Below are 17,058 nucleotides of genomic sequence, written 5' to 3' on the forward strand. Positions count from 1 at the left end.
TACTGGGTCACTTGTATAGAACAGAGCCATCGTTAATGTTATTATTAACACCTTCATTCCATGACAAACCACAATAAATCCTAAAGTGTTTAATACCTGTAATCCCAACGAGGAGTTCCATCTTTCCGAGTTTCATGATGAGGTTCAGGATGCTCTAATAATCAGACTGAATTCTGTTTTGCACCCCACGCCTTGTCACCATGGATGCTCAGGCTTTTAGGCTTTTAGCTGCACTGCTCCCAGACTCTGGAACTCCCTCCCCAACACACCCTAAAGTCTGACACAATCACCACATTAAAGATCTACGTGTTCACTGTTACTCTCCTTTTGTACTGTTTTTAAGAATATCTTTCTGAATTGTAAGGTGTCTTGGGTGCTTTGAAAACGCGCCTCTAAATAAAATGTAATATTATTACACAAATGACAAATATGTGAGGCAAAATATGAGGATATGCAGACAATGGACAGAGTGAAAATCATTTAAAAGTTCATAACAATGTAGTGCATGTAACCCTCCTGTTAGAAATCTTTATTAAGTCACATCGATATGGAATGGCACGGCATCTTCACTTAGTCCAAAAGGACTCACATGACATGTTAAAATTCAGTCATCAAAGCTGCTTCTTATTTACAAATAATTAAAATTAAATACAATAGCATTGGAAAAGTAAAACAATCATTATAAATACAAAAGAAAATGTACAAACTATTTTTCCCTCATTTGTATTCCCTTGTTCTTTGAATGTACAAGTTGAGGTTTTTCACTAGTGTTGATCAGTTGTGTGTTAATGCCCTGTCCTCCCCCTCGCTGTGTTCTCACGTCTTGATCAGACCCTCCAGAAAGTCTTTCTCCACCATCTCCTCGATGTTCTGCCGAGCTCGACTCCAGAACACTTTCTGGCTCTCCAGTTTGGGCTCCTCCTTGTGTCCGGGGAAGGAGGTGTCTGTGGGGTTGCGGGAGTAGGCGGGGCCTGTGCGGCTGCTGGCCTTGCTGTTGAACACCTGGCTGAGCAGGTTGAAGAAGGGCAGTAGCTGCTCCATGCTGCGGATCACGTACAGGGTCAGCGTCAGGTGACCCGGCTCCCAGGAGAGCGTTTTGGTGGAGCAGTCCTCCTCTGGGTTTTTCTGTGGGAGGGGAAAATGTATAACAAGTAGAAACAAATCATGTGACATCCTGCAGGTAGGGGACAATGACGCTTGATTTAACCTGCATGAAAAAGAGGCTTTTAATAAGTATCTTCCGGCACAGAGTCTTAATTACAGGCAGTCATCTGTCTCTTTGTACCTTGGCTCGTTTCCTCAACAGCTTGGCCAGTCGGACCACGTAGGGTTTGAACTCTCTCTGGTGGGTCCCTTGACGTCTCACTTCCAACCCTGAATCATCCGAAGCCTCTGGAATGAAGGCCCAGCGGTACCTGTAATGAGGCAGGACTCGCTCAGAAGTCACATCATTTCCATCCTTTAGCAAGGCAGCAGAGCTTTAAATAATAGCAATATTCAAGATATCTTATTCATATTTCCAAACCCTTGCTATCCAGATACTGATATTTGCCAGTAAAACTCTGTTCGCAAATGTTTCCTGCTGTATTTATCAATTCTATATACTGACGGACACACTTTTAACCCAGAATCTCTTCAACGGATAGCTTGAATATTATGAGCAAGGCTTGTTGGTACTGACATCTGGAACTGAGGTAGGCTCTCAGGAGGCAGGGCCAGAGCCAGGTCCAGCAGCTTGCAGGCAGACAGGTAGAGGTTGAGCCAGCGCTGGCTGTTGTAGGAGGTGGAGAAGCCGTTTCCACCAGAATAGGTGGTCTCCAGCCCGGCCACAGAAGGCCCTGACGTCCTAGAAGTGGACAGGAGAGGGTAAGTTATCAAACGGAACACAGGAAGAAGTACTTTATGTTTATTTCTAGTTTGGATCACGTATGTACCTTGATATGTCTTCATCTGCTGTTAGCTCCTGCTCCATCAGAAGAAACACTTGAACCTGCAGGGAGACAGGTGTAGAATGTGTGACTGAGTGTGTGTAATGGATTGTGAGTGTGAGTCTAGAGGACAGAAATAAGATACAGTAAGTAAGCTCAAGAGGGAAGAGTGAGTCTGCGTTTCTCACCAGTTCAGTGATCATGGTGGGCCACAGTGAGGTGAGGTGTTGAGGGGACATGCGCAGCAGCAGCACTCTGAAGAACAGGAACACCTGAGCATGGAGGATGGGCACCTGAGGCAGACGCAGGCTCTCCACCAGACGCTCTGAACACACACCAAAGTCTCTGCTCATTACACATGTGGTTAAATAATACATTCATACATCCCAATGCAGTCATCATAATGTCCATTTCAGAGAAACAAGCGTTTGTTATCATTCATGAAACATTCAAAAAGCTGTAGGAGGCTTGCACGTTTTGCATCAATGCAAATTGTTTTCTAAGAGTCCTCGTTTCTCTGAGATAGAATCATCCGTTGACTCACAAAGGACACAGTTATGGGATATACACCTCAAGTTGAAACATAGCAAAAGTCACCTGTAACAACGTTTATTGAAAGGAACGTTTGAAGTAGTGAGCGTAATAGGTACCATTTCTTAGTCAGTGTTAAACCTGAGGCTTTACGTTGTCTTCAAAACAGTAATTTTACTAAGTAAAGGGGTTGTTTGTTGAAATGACTCTTTTATCAAAGAAGTCTGGTGGTTTTAAAGAAATAATGGGTAATTGTTTCCTGTGAGAAAGCGCTTTCTAACTGCAAGGGAAAGCATTGAAACTATTCTAAATATTGTAACACTTTTCGAGGTATCTAAAATAAGTTTTGCTGCTGCTCATGTCTACAGAACATAATGTACTGTAGGTTTTCCACTGTGGATAGTTACCTCATACAACAGAACTACTGATTACCGCTGTTACATACAGTATCTGTTTATGTGTGTTGGTGTTACCTTGTATGTCTGGCAGGTATTTCTGGTACTGGTCCACTTCACTGCTGTAGATGGTGAAGGCCAGGCGTTTGAGCAGCATGGCTCTCTGCTCCAGCTCAGCATCTCTGTTAGTGAACAGACTCAGAGAGCTGCTCTGGGCCACAGCCACGCGGGCTGAAGGGAAACACACACACTCGTTATTCATCCTACTAGAACTTGGCATTTTATTTAATCTTAAACAAGATCCTAAGGATAGGAGGTGCTCAGATTGTAAATCCCCATTATGCAAATGTATGATTTGTGATATTGCGATATCATATATCTAAATATAACTGACTTGACTTGTTTTACTTTGACACATTGGCATGTTCTTGCAGCTGAATGGGCTACAGTAATAGCAGTGGAAATGTAACTGCGTGTTTGATGGAGACAATTAATTCTGCATGAAATAAAACATGAAAAGGGCAAAACACAAAGTGCCCTGCAAACGTCAGGAAGAAAAAGATGAGCTGCTGAATAGTCTGTAAACACTCACAGTGGAAATAAATCTAACTCTACTTAAGAATGGTCACGCTTACTCATGAGGTCTCTGAATGTGGTCTTGTCATGAGTCATCAGGTGGTCAATGATGGCTCTCCAGCTGAAAAAAATAGGGAAAATTATGTTGATGTGAGATTAATATTCCAGAAAACATGAAGCTTATAAACAAACATAACCCCCTTACATCTGGCAATAAAGTGCACCATTCAAAAGTTATGTTGATGGAATATTCAGTGGAAAATATTCGGTGGAAATTGGTGAGATTATATTTTCATGTACGTTATCAATGCGGTCAAATTAAATGAATCTATTATATATAGATATAAGCAAAAGGGTATTTAAAAAAAGAAGGGCATGCCTTTACCCTTTATAAAACACTGCTACATCCATCCAACCTACACATAAGAAATTATACATTTTTAACAATATTTGGTCAATATTCAAGTGTTTGTTCGAATACACTTTTTGGTTGTATTTGTCGGTGAAATATTCTTTTTTATTAAGTAATCCATGTGGTGAAATTAAATTAAACCATTAGTCAAGTAAAATATAATAAAAAATATACAAAATGACTTTTTCTGTTATAAAGCACTCTGATACGTCCCTCTATAGAAGACAGATAGACATGTGGTTGGATTCGTATTCCTTATGAATGCAATTAGTTAGTATCTTTGTGCTTTTAAAAAATATTATATTTTATCAATTTATTTTAGAAGTTATTATTTATTTGTCCTAATCTTTTTATTATGTATTTTTTCTTATGTTATTTAGCAAAACTGTATACAGTGGTTAATAGGATTTCCCTGAGAATAAAAATAACATTGAAAAATAACACACACAAAAACACTGACACTGATTTTTTTTTAGATGACCAAGAAAAGATGCAAATACTGTGCATAAGGTTTGCCTAACACCTAGATGGGAGTTTCAATTCAACGATAACAGAGACAATCTCTGACTTTTTATTTTTGGGTGTAAGACTCCTTTAAGATGATATCTCTAAAACGTCTCTTGCCGTCATTGTCACCATTTAAGCTACATGTTAACACCATCTGTGACTGTCACTTTCTCCTCTCCTACTCACTGGCTGACGCAGGAGGAGTCCATCTGGAAGAAGGTGTGGTCCATGAAGAGGTCGAAGGCCTCCTTCTTCCAGGCGCGCCGGGTGTACTGGTACCCGCTCAGGCTGCTCAGCAGTTGGATGCAGGCCCGGTAGCTGGGGGCGTTGTGAGCACTGCCAGCAGGAACAGGAAATGGTAAGCTTTCATATGACGTTGACCTTTCAAGTGTTGCACCTTCATGCTTGATACTTTAAATGTGAATAGAAGGGCTGCAGAATTATTCAAAAATATTTGGTAAGGGGAAAATATCAGAATAAAGTATTCTAGAGCTGCAGAGAAGCCCCTGCCTACAAACGGTAATCTACTGAATTAAACAGGACATGCTATGCTCATTTTCAGGTTCATATTTGCCTTTGTTGCCTCTACTGGGACATGTCTCCATGCTTTAATGTTCAAAAAGCTCTTTATTTGTCTCATACTGCCTGTGCTGCAGCACCTCTTTTCACCCTCTGTCTGAAACCAGGAACTGTGTGGGAGAGAAACTCCCTCTGGCATTACATTTCGGAAGTTAGCCTTTGCAGTCCATTTACATGCACAAAAACACACTATCGGAAAACAAAAACACCCAAAAAGCATAATTGCGTCTGTAAAAATGAAAATTCCTTGTATTATACATATCCTTTTAAAAACAAAAAGTCACCCAAAGATAATGTGAATAATATTTCAGAAATGTATTTTAAGATGTGAACTTTTTGTCAGAAACTCAGAAGAATTCCCAGTAGCAACAATGTCCTCCCTACCTGTGGTTGCGGAGGTAGGGCACGACGTAGTGCATGATATTAACCAGCAGCGGGATCACCCTCTCCTTCTCGTCGCTGTAGAACACCATGTCCAACAGATGAGCCAGCACCTGGAAATCCCCATTTATTCAGGTCAGTCTTACATAGCTGCCAGTAGGCATGGCAACATTAAGTGGGTTTGCTACAGAAAGTGGGCACTCATCTCGAAATATAGATTTTCTTTGATTCCTTGTCTGGAAAAGTATGTATATTACTTCACCAACAAAGTGCAATGCAGCGTTTGAGTGATATATTGCTTGGAATAAACCCATTCGTCTACAGTATAAGCTGCTAACAGCAGTGAAGCACAGGCATCATTAGCTCTACACTGAGCTGAAGACGCCAAGACGCTGATTCACAGCACCACACTCAGTCCAGTGGATCGATTCATTGTTCCACTAATAGGAATTGAAGTGGGGGTGGGGAGGTGTTTGTAATTCAGCTCTTAGGATCTCTGTCGGAAGGTGAGTGTGATGCAAAGCTGTGGTTTAGAGCAACAAGCCTAAACATGGCCGTTAAATGTGAGTGGGAGCAGCTCGAGACATAATCAAGATGAACAATATATAACTGGGGGGGGGGCTGATGGCATGAGTACTGCAGGTTTTGCTGAATCACATGAGTGTTTTACCTCGGCCAGCAGCGTCAGGGCGTGAACGCTGTACACTGATGGAGTGAAGCTGGAGGCCTCCATCACTGTGAGCATTAAATCTACAAAACACACATACCAAACGTTAGCAGCAGCCACACACATTACTACTGCCAGGCTGAAGCACGCAGCCAAATATACATTCACAAGCTTTTTGTCGCGCAAAAGTGATCCCTTTTGAACCTCTCACATGTAGTGTAAGAGTATTCTCTATACTGGATTTAGCTGGATAACATTACTCCCTCACAATAAAACATCTCTGGTTTAAACACAGAAATGTTTTCACCCTTGCCAAAATACAGATTGCCGCAAACACCATTACAAAAAAGCTCAGTTTAATGGCTGCCTGCAGGACTTACTGTACATTTAAAATGAACTGATGTGGATCAAGTCTTGGATGAACAAACCGTAGGTCAGGACAGAGACTCACTGGCAACCGAAAAGTGGATTCTCTTGTGGATCCGGACAGCAAAATGTATTTCTTTACACATAGTTAAGTGTGGAATGCATTTAAACTAGATTCTCATGGGCTTCTACACATGACCAAGGCTAAAGGAGGTACATTTCAGCCTACATTTTATGATAGGGGTACAGTAAAACTCATGAAACTGTCGTGCCTTTAATACAATGAGGATAGATACTAGAAGACTGTAGATAAGTACCTCATATAACTTCACTTCAAACTATCCCGTAAACCTCTTCTGGCATTGACATCAGAAGTAGTGTTACACATTTCGTTTAGGATGTTGAGTGTGAATACCTATTATATATTATTTCCAATGATAAACATATGGTGTTCCTCAACAGCCCTTGCTCCAGTGCAGTCAGTGGCAGCAGCTCACCTTCTACATCAGTTTCAAGGTTGGTTCCATCCACGACGATCTGAGGAGAGGCCTTCACCTCCAGGTTCCTCCTCAGCCAGGTGGTCTGCTCCAGAGAGGAGCCTGCAATGGTCCCGATGGCCTCCACCACCTTATGGGTCACATCCTGGATACAAGTTATATTTAGTTACATGTGTACCATTTTACTGTTTGATTCTGAATGACTATACAGCATGAGATAAATGTCAAACCTTTAACTAAGGGGATCAAAACAAACACCAAAAGCTCAAGGAGCATTAAGGAAAGGAAATACATATTGTCCTATTAAAAAATATAATATAAAACAATGAAGGGTTAAAAAGTAATGGAGGTGGCTGGAGTAGTTACCTGCAGCTCCCGTTGGTCCTTCTTGCTCTCCAGGTTGGGATTCTTCAAAATGAACTCATTTAGAACTCTAGGGAAAACAAAGAGAAAGGGATGTTGAATAAGTTAAGGCGTGACATTACAGCTACAAAAACAAATATATATTTTTCATTTTTAAGATGTTGGATTGTTTTGCATCAATGCCATGTCTTCTTTCAAAATAGGTTTCTAAGTACTTCTGGATAATTCTTAGAATGCATACTTAAACATTACATATACGTTATCTTTTAATAATTATTGTTCCAGAAATGTGTGGAAGTGTGTACCACAATAAGACAATTCATCGTTTGCATATTTTAACCTAACATTTCAGAAAACTATATTCAAAAAATGGTCTCATTAAAAAGGACTTAACTGGAAAGTTTTATAGTGATATTTGTTAGTGACGTCTATTTTCCAAAATGACCAGTATTGTCTTATCTTTAAAAATATGATGTGAAAGTGGAAGGTGTCGCAATTGAACTGTGAACAGCCACTAACATCTACAAAGCTGATACATTGATGATGATGTGAGAAAATAGTGAAACTGACCCGAGAATAAGAAACTGTCCCGGGGCAGGCAGGCCCAGAGGCACCGAGTCCTTCAGCAGCGCCAGCAGGGAGGGCCAGCTGTCAACTAGACTGGACACTGGGATCCTAGAACACACAGGAAACAATCATGAATACCATGTAAACATGATTTAGAGGTTAGAAGATGTCAAAAGGGACATCCATTACAATGAATAGTAAAATATAAATAAGAACTAAAAGTACTATTATACTGCTATTGACTCACCTCTGGACATAGGCATAGAAGAACTGCAGCATGCACACCTCCAAGGAGAGGTGCTTCTGTAGGGAACCGTAAGGAACAAATGGTATTGTAATGACTCACTATCGACATTATGGAAAAGTTGAAACTAAAAGAGATAAAATATAATTAGTTTTTTATTTAAATGGAAGAAATGTATTTATTGCAGAAAAGCGTGACAATAATATATATATATTTAATCAAGGACTACATTAAATTAAATAAATGTTAATGTTATGCAGTCATAACAGCTAAAAGTTCTGCACTGTCTGAAATGGCTTTATGCAGATGGCAAATGAGATAGAAATGAAACCATTCAAATGAATGGCAACAGCACCACCTACCTTGTCCTTTGCGATGGAAGGCGGCTGCTTCAGGACCTCTTTGACCGTCTGCATCACGGTCTCAGTGCGCATGGCGCTCACTGAGCGGACCAGCTCCACCAGCAGCAGCTGCTCCTCACTGGCTACAGGGATCACCTGGGGACATGGTGTGGATATAATGATTAACACAACGATAAAACCTAAAGGGTGGGTGTACTTTTTATTCCCCACTGTTTCTCAGAACACCCACCTTATTTCTGACGGGAGTTTTGACCTGTCTCCTCTCATTCCAAACGTAGGCAATTGCTGCCATGAAGTGAGCACCGTGGTTCATGGAGATGGGACCCAGCAGCTCCAGGATCTGCTGCCGCAGGTTCTGTAGAACAAACAAATAAGTTAGGTTAGACATAAACAGCTCATAAATTGCTATGCAAACTATTTCAGATACAATCCAGTCTCACCCTAGTCATTTCTTGTAAACAACAGAACACAACGCAGGAATCAAACACAGTAGTATTTCCTCTAAGTATTAGACACTTTATTTTTAAATATGAGTCCACGGTACATTCCACATTTATCCTGTTAACTGACACTAAAGAAATGGTCAAACAATACTTTCTGCCTCAAAGTTGATCGCTATTTTGTACGTGTATTCTGCCAAATATTAAATGCTCAAACTAAGAAAGGTCATAGTTGAAAAAGTAATTTTAAGTAAGCAGCCTATTATTCCTTCATGCAGGGACACAGGGCATGTAATGATTACACATTATGTTTGGTACAGGAGAAAAAATCTCCGTAATATCTCAGTGTAAATGACTTTCCAACCCACCACCGGAAAAAACTAATATCATCTGGACAGGCTAATAACTACCTGCATGAAAACACAGAGCTGTAATTGCTGAAAGGTCCTTCAGTGCCTGTAATGAGATGACATTCTTACTGCTGGGACTAGGAGTCCAATTATTAATATATGTATGGAGTTAGAATCTCGTTTCTGTAGAAAATCTAAGGCCGAGCAGTTTCTCACTTGGCTGTGTACACTGCAGTGCACACTATAGATACGTTTTTTTAATCTGCAGTGCTGCAGGAAACATTTCAGCTTATGTAAAGAAATATGTTAGCTGCATTTGCATTTATTCTACCTGGGCAAGACAACATTTAAATAGCTAAATAGTGAAATATATAAGGATAATTTGTCCTCCAATTCTGGAATGACCCATACAGTATATCTGCCATTTCATCTCTTTGAGGTACATTTAGACAGATTGTCTCTGGCCCTTCCTCACATTTCATTTGTTTTTTGTCATATGGTATGACCTTATTTTGCAGTGAAGATTGCATTAAAAATCGTTATTGAATTTTTAATTCTGAGTAAGGGTTGCCTGTTGTACCTTAGTGGAGCCCAGGTTGATGTTGGACGTGGAGGCGGCAGAGGCGGCAGCTGGCTTGTCGGAGTTGTCAGCCTGGTGGAGGATGCTCCACAGCAGGGTGACAGAAGACATGATGGTGTGGAGGATGGACAGGATGCCTGAGCGAGCCTCAGCCAGGTGCTTCTGGTCCACGCTCACTTGTAGCTGAGAGGCAGAAAATGCAACATGACAGAATGTTAACAACTAATGTTTAGGCCTGTATTAGAGTTGTATGTGCAGAGTGTTGAAAACATTCACGGAGAATTGAAAAAGCATTATTAACAGCATGTAGGAGCGTGGCGCCCTCACCTGGTGGTACTGGGAAGTGGGATCCAGCAGGCAGTAATGGATGATGGCTGTCACCCCCTCCAGCACTGTGAGAATCAGGTCAGGAGGGATGCAGAGAGCCATCCACTGGGGTCTACAACATAAAGGGAAATATACAGGGTCATCAATATATATTTTCCTATGAAGTTCTAAACACACATTGTGAATGCCAACATTTATCAACACTATCAGAAGAATTGATGATGTAAAAGAGCATCTGTATTGCATCCTGTGGCCAAGAGGGACATCTTGTGGCAGAAAGGGGAGAAATACATCAAGTAGAAAACACACCATCTACTATATACACACTGCTCCGCACACATTTACACTTTTGGTTTACTGTATGCTGGTTTATTGAATTAAGAATAAACATTTAATTATTATTTATGAATTGTAATTTCATAAAGGAGTGACTGATTATAAAAGTTTACGATGTTTCTATAAAATCTCAATAAAATACTGAAATTAGAAAAAAACAAATTATTTGTATTTATCTTTATATTTTTAATGTCATTTGATTTATAGACCAATAGTTTTCAACATTTATAAGAAAGATGTAACAAAATATTATTTACAAGAAATAATAAAGCTCCTTGCTAAGATAATGTTTTGAATCGCACCTCTTCTGATTTGAATGAATTGTAACTTTTTCTGTTTCTTTAAAATGTCATTAGTACTTGATGCTTTGGATATATCCAGGGCTATAGTGTCTTTGCTACACTAAAGCCAATAAAGCATATTGAATTGAATTCATATCGCATAAACGTAGAATGGCTTTTGATAATAGCATATCTGATCAGTACAAACCATGAAGTTGCTCATACCTGACGTCAGTGATCCCGGTCTCATAGCGGTACTGCTGCAGGAGATTGTCCAGGTTCCTGCACAGCTGCAGAGTGACGGAGGCCACCACCCTCCTCAGCACCCTCCCCATGTACGGCAGGGTGGCTGTGATGAGTCCGATCCACTGGGGGTGCATCTTACACGCGTGGTGCTGATGCAGCGCCCTGATCACTGCACACAGGAACATTCCCTGCGCTGTGATAGGCTGTCCGTGGAGGTATTGCAGTGACGTCATTGGCTGCTGAGGGTTGAGGTGCTCCACTTCCCCTCCCAGGATCTCAAAGCCAGCACCATTACCTCCCCCAGCTCCCCCGACTCCAGTCCCCCCGCCAGGTACAGGTTCTCCTCCTTCCTCGGCCGGCACCAGCACCCTGTGCTCGAGCACCACGAGGCTCTGCAGCAGTCGGAGCAGCTGGGACTGGACGGCGCTGCAGCTGTCGATCTGGTCCTCCGATAGGTTGATGACGCTGTCCTCTGACAGACCCTCCTCCACCGTGGCCACGTTCACCCCCGCCACCCGCTGCTCGTGCCACTTCTGAGCGCTGAATATGGAGGAGAGCAGGCAGTGGAGAACCACTTTCTGAACTTTGCACTTGGAGAGGACGTCGCTGATAAAACTAGCGAAGCCCTTAGCCGAGCCGCCCGTGACTTTGGAGAGCTCGCTGAAAAGGAGTGTAAGAACCTCGACGCTGGTCAGCTGCATGGCCCGGTTTCCTGCCAAGTCCTCGGGGCCTGCCGTCAGGTGGGCGGAGTAGTAGCTTCTGAGGAAGTAGAGGCAGAGTGAGATGATGATCTCCAGGTACATTGCACTGCGGAACGAGTGGGAGTGTGAGTCCTGGGGGATGGGGCAGTAGAAGTCTTTGCCCATGACGGAGACCCTGTGACGGGCGAGGAGGTTTTGGAGCAGAGACAGCTGCGGAGTGTAGGTGTTGTTGATGCTGGTGGTGGAGATGGCGCTCACGAACCCCGAGGGAGCGGCCCTCAGCATGGCTGCGACTGCTGACAGGGCGTGGAGCGCTCGGGAGGAGTCGTACGGCTGGAGGTAGAGCAGGACATGCTGATAAAGAGGATGGATGTTGAAATGAGGTGGGACTGAGGATGATCTTCGTCCTGTGACACTGACCCCCCCAACGGTCCCTACGGAGCCCCCGCTGGGCGAGCCGGTGTCACTCTCGATCTCCGACACCTCCCCTTCCCCGCAGCTGTACCAGTTTTCCAGATCCAGGCTGTCCCCGAAGAAGATACTCGGCGGCCGCAGTTTCTCAGCTTGACTGGCCAGCTTCCTCTGCCTCTCCTCCTCTTTCCTCTTGGCCTTCTTCATCTTGGGCTTGGCCCCTGGAGATTTGTCCGACAGCCTCTCCAGGATCTTCCCTCTCAGGCTGAGCTGGTTGCTGCTGTGGCTACGTTTGCGGGCTTGAAGCTCGTCGACCTGCAGGCGGTGTTCTGGGGTGGGAGGATTTGAGCTATCTGGCAACGTGACGATGGAAGGTGATGAACTGTGACGTGTGATGCCCTCTCTGTGCTCCTCCTCCACAGATACATCCACTTGTGAAACAGAGAGGAACTCCAGCGTGCCTCCAGCCAGCATCTCAGGCAGAGTCTGGTGGTTGGAGCCTGGGGGGGGGCCTGATTCAAGGCAGGGACCAGTGGAGTTTTCTGAGGAAGTGCTGTCAGTGTCTGTCTGAGGCCAGTTTTCAGGTTGAGATGAGAGTTCAAAAGACCCCTCATCTATTAAACTCAAAACCCTGTCTATTAGTTCTTTAATAACAAGGGACACAGCCTCCTCTATAGACTGTTCAGACATGTCGTCCAAAGGCTGTTGGTTTGTGCTGCTGACAACTTCTGGTTCCTCAAAGCTGCCATTTTCCCCAGCGGATGAATGAGAAGCACTGGACTCAGAGCTCTGGAGCTCCCCCTGCTGGTCAGCAGGCTGATATTCACCAGCTAGATGCAGGTTCTCGCTGCTCAGGCTCAGTAAGGAGAGGCTGTCACTCAGGGGGTTAACAGTCAGGCAGAACGGCTCCATGTCCCCCATCACAAGGCCTCGGAAATCATCTGGGGCCAACCTGTCCCCTTGGATCTGAGCAAAGTCTGAGGAAAGAAAGAGGACAACATTTGCATAAGCTGGACATGTGAAAGCAGGTGGGTTTCAAGATCAGTTAGTGTTGCAGTTAAGGGTTGTTCTGATTCCAAAATGATGACTTTAATAAGATACAAGCCTAAATACCAATACTGAAACGATACTACAGCAAAACCTAAATAGTCATGAAAAATAATGGAATAATAGATGAATAAACATGAATCCTAAAGTTTTTATTTATTAAAATTAATTATTACAAAACTGAGAATATTTAGAAAGTCAGTGCAAGGCAGTTTAAAATCCAAACAGGAATGTTTAAAGTAAGATGAGCTCTTTACACGTTAACAACTCACCAGTTTCCACCTTCACACTGCAGCCTAAAACATTTTTAATCCTTGCACATATACACTGCAAGTTCATTTAAAGGTCACCTATCATGCTATTTTTAGGCAATAACATAGGTCTGAGATATATACAAATATATAAAAAACATGTCTATGAATTGTTTTGCTCAAAATACCAAACAGATCACCTATTGTAGCCATGCCTCATATCCCTCTATTTCACTTCCTGTTTCAAAAGTGCTGATTTTGGGTATAAAGCTTAAAAAAAAAAAAAAAGGATATAAGAAATAAAAAAGGAGGGGGCTGAGCTCATGCGGGACCCGGCAGCTACTGTCTAAACTAAATAGTGCCGTGATGAAACGCCATATCATGGATTGTCAAGGACTATTTCTGAAACAGTATGGAGCTCAAAGGCTTTCTCTCTTGCCGGTTATACCACAAGGTGAGTTCCTTTTTATTTCCTGCTTCTTCACACACATGCTCTCCGGTACAGGGTAGCTCTGAGTGTTAGCGATGCTAATGTAAAACACCGACCATATTACGTCGAAACAGTCGGGCATTGTTTCTGATTGTGCCGTGGGTCCACATTTCCGATATTACGTCATATCGGACGCAAATCTGGATCAGCTCCGTTGTACTTTCGTTTTTAGAGATTTGGGTACGGAGGAAAAGAGAAAGGTTTTTATTTTCTGACGCTGCGTGAGTTCCCTGACACACCGGGGACACATATCTATGTATAAAAGACATCAAAAAGTGCATTTTGCATGATAGGTCCCCTTTAAATTATTTCTGGTTACCATTGATGTGCTATGTATCAGGCTTTTATTGTTAAAGGTAAGAAGAAAAAAAAGGGCTTTAATGTGCACTGCTGGCGTGGAGAAAGTGGGAGCAATAACAAATGTGCTGTCTTGCTTCAGACGACAGATCCTTCGTGTAATAATTGTATTAAGTAAAGGCGTGACTTAAAACACTCGGCTACTGTACTTTATTCGACAAGCTGTGGATGTGTGTGCCACACTACTGCTCGTAAAAACAGAAAATGCAGCTATTCTGGCCCATGCTTACTGTCTGAGAAGCCAGAGTCCCTGGCGAAAAGGGGTTCTGATGGGCCCTGTTCCTGTGCTTCAGGGAAGACCTGGGCCCAGTGGCGCTGGGACTGTACCCTCTGGATGGATACACGGTGGGTCTTTGGGTGGAGCAGGACGAGGAGGAGGGGCTCTAAAACCCGAGCGATGTCATGTCTCTGAAGCACCTGATTCAGCCAAGCCCGACCTACAGCGCTAGTGCACGGATCCCAAAAACTCAGACTGTCGAGCATGATGAAGAGAGATCTGAAGGAAGGAAAATACAGGAAAGGCAGTGAAATTACAATTGTACAAATTGAAAAGTACTTCAAATTATTTAGCACCTTTTTTATGTGGCCAACAAACCTGTCAAATGTGCGATTAAAAGGAGAGGATTTGGTGATGTTCAAGTCTCGTGTCAGATGCCACAGCACGGAGAACCTCACATGGGACTCCAGGCGTATTCTCTGAAAGCAGAAAGTTGCTTCAGCATGGATTTCACAGACATCGGGCATATCGGAATCTTGGCTAAAACAGTCGTCACCATCCACTCTTGTATCTATGGCAGGATATAATGTGTTTAGGAAGGACAGCCTTGTACGATGTGAGGGTCTAAGGACAGAGGGTGTCGTATTCTCATACTGATATTCTGTACAAACTGTGAAGTCCACTGAGACAAATGTAACATTTGTGATATATTGGGCTATATAAATAAACATTGATTGATTGATTGAACTTAATACAACTAATGGATCAACCGACTAGAATAACCAAAACCTCCAAGACTATTATAGATGTATTATTCACAAACAAAGCTGACAGAATAGTTAAAACCTACAACTTCCTGACTGGTCTTTCTGACCATAATCTTATTATTTTTTACCAGGAAACTCACAAAAAAAGGTTCATGGTCACACCTAAAACCCCTGCCTTGGGTTCACGCTTCATCCCCAAAAACCTGCAACAACGTTTTATGGATGCAGTGAAAATGATTGATTGGGGGGACACTCTGTCCTCTGAAAACATTGGTGAAAACTATAGGTTACTTACGTAACCCCAGTTCTCAGAGTAACATGTAGTGAGATGTCTCACTATGGGATGCGCCTCATCGCGGAGCAAACAGAAGCATCAATCTCATTACGCCAATCCTGATTGGCTGGTGATCTTGACGTCAGCGTCAGGGAATCCAGCTTGCGCGACGTCGCATGCGTCATTCAAAATAAGCACCTCTTCTTGCTTCACCATAGGAAGGAGGGCCATCTGGTGAGACATCTCACTACATGTTACTCTGAGAACTGGGGTTACGTAAGTAACCTATAGTTCTCATTCATAACACTCCGTTCGATGTCTCACTATGGGATATTGTAGCTCCCGTATTGCCAGACGAGCTTATCTCGAAATTCACTAAACCAACCAGAACTCAACAGGTAGAGCTCTGACTCAACAAGGTGCCCAGCACTGCTCGGGCCACACTAGGAGCAGAGACGTCTAGCCTGTAAAAGCGGACAAAAGTGAGCGGCGAGGACCAGCTCGCTGCTGCACAAATGTCTTGGATGGAAACACCCTTGAACAAAGCCCAGGATGTAGCCAGACCACGAGTCGAATGAGCACGCAGACCCGAAGGTGCCTGCAAACCCTGACTCGTATAGGCCAAAGCAATTGCCTCCACAATCCAGTGAGAGAGCCGTTGCTTAGTAACAGGCCGCTCTGCCGCGTTGACAAAAACTCCACCTTTTTCCGCCAGGAACCACTAGCACTAAATAGCGACCACCAACTTAAACTCGACGTGACAGCTTTTACTGAGGCTCCAACGCCTAGCACTCCCCCCCCTCGTATCACACCGAACAGTGCACGCTTCAGGAAGAGCGCGTTGTTGTGAGAGAGCGTACGAAACAAGAACTATGGCCGCGTTAACCCCGCGGCTACTACTACTACAGACTAAACCGTGACAAGTCGAAGAGCGGCGTCGAGTCAAACGAAACGTAGGTACGGAGAGCGAGACGATGAGACGACGCGTCCGTGCGTGCGCGAACCACTCTTGCACTCACAGCAACACCCCCACTTGAGCCAAGAACAAACTCGTATGGATGTCAAGCGCTACAGTACGCCGCATCCGTCACTTTAAGCTTCAACACCCGCTGATTAATAAAACGGTTCCCTCCCGTACATTTCCTACTTTCTCCTCCCCCGGTTCGTGCTTGGGACCCCTACGGAACCCTGTCTCCTCGTCACCTCCTCCACGTCAACAACTACAACCTATTTGACTACAGACAAGCCACTCCATCCTAAAGTCTGGTCCTTCACGTCACAGTCACTACAACTCACCTACTAAGCTCCTCCCCTGTCGTCCTACCACACCAACTACACAGTTACGACGCCACTCCAGCTGCCTTCCTACTTCCTACAAAGTCCAACGGCCTCAGTCTCCTCTCCTCCTCCAGCAAACCTAAAGTTCTTCTCGACAAAGACAACGACACGCAAAACTAGGCGCTTTGCGCCTAACCTTTACCGAGTTTCTCCATAACCTCGACCTGCACCCTAACATACAACACTCGTACTGTGCAAGTTCATAAAAACTGTCTTTCCCCTCTAAACTCTACCCGGCTTCTTAGTTACTGGTTGAGAAACAAGGACCCC

General features: G+C 43.5%; 1 protein-coding gene across 1 annotated transcript; it reads right to left on the reverse strand.

Moving 5' to 3' along the window:
- Nucleotides 1-508: 508 nt before the first annotated feature.
- On the reverse strand, nt 509-14,936 carry dop1a (DOP1 leucine zipper like protein A). The gene is made up of 21 exons (XM_010776271.1): nt 14,788-14,936; nt 14,423-14,688; nt 10,915-13,024; nt 10,073-10,184; nt 9,746-9,928; nt 8,605-8,730; nt 8,376-8,510; nt 8,017-8,072; nt 7,773-7,877; nt 7,206-7,272; nt 6,840-6,984; nt 5,980-6,059; nt 5,313-5,422; nt 4,536-4,685; nt 3,490-3,551; nt 2,933-3,085; nt 2,117-2,253; nt 1,935-1,990; nt 1,682-1,846; nt 1,286-1,415; nt 509-1,125 (listed from the first exon to the last, which is right to left on the reverse strand). Exons 1-21 carry the CDS (start codon nt 14,934-14,936, stop codon nt 817-819), a joined length of 4,806 nt encoding a protein of 1,601 aa, XP_010774573.1. The 3' UTR covers nt 509-816.
- Between the last annotated feature and the right edge of the window lie 2,122 nt (nt 14,937-17,058).

Source organism: Notothenia coriiceps, unplaced genomic scaffold (assembly GCF_000735185.1).
Source record: "Notothenia coriiceps isolate Sejong01 unplaced genomic scaffold, NC01 NC01_scaffold00016824, whole genome shotgun sequence".
NCBI classification, from domain to species: domain Eukaryota; kingdom Metazoa; phylum Chordata; class Actinopteri; order Perciformes; family Nototheniidae; genus Notothenia; species Notothenia coriiceps.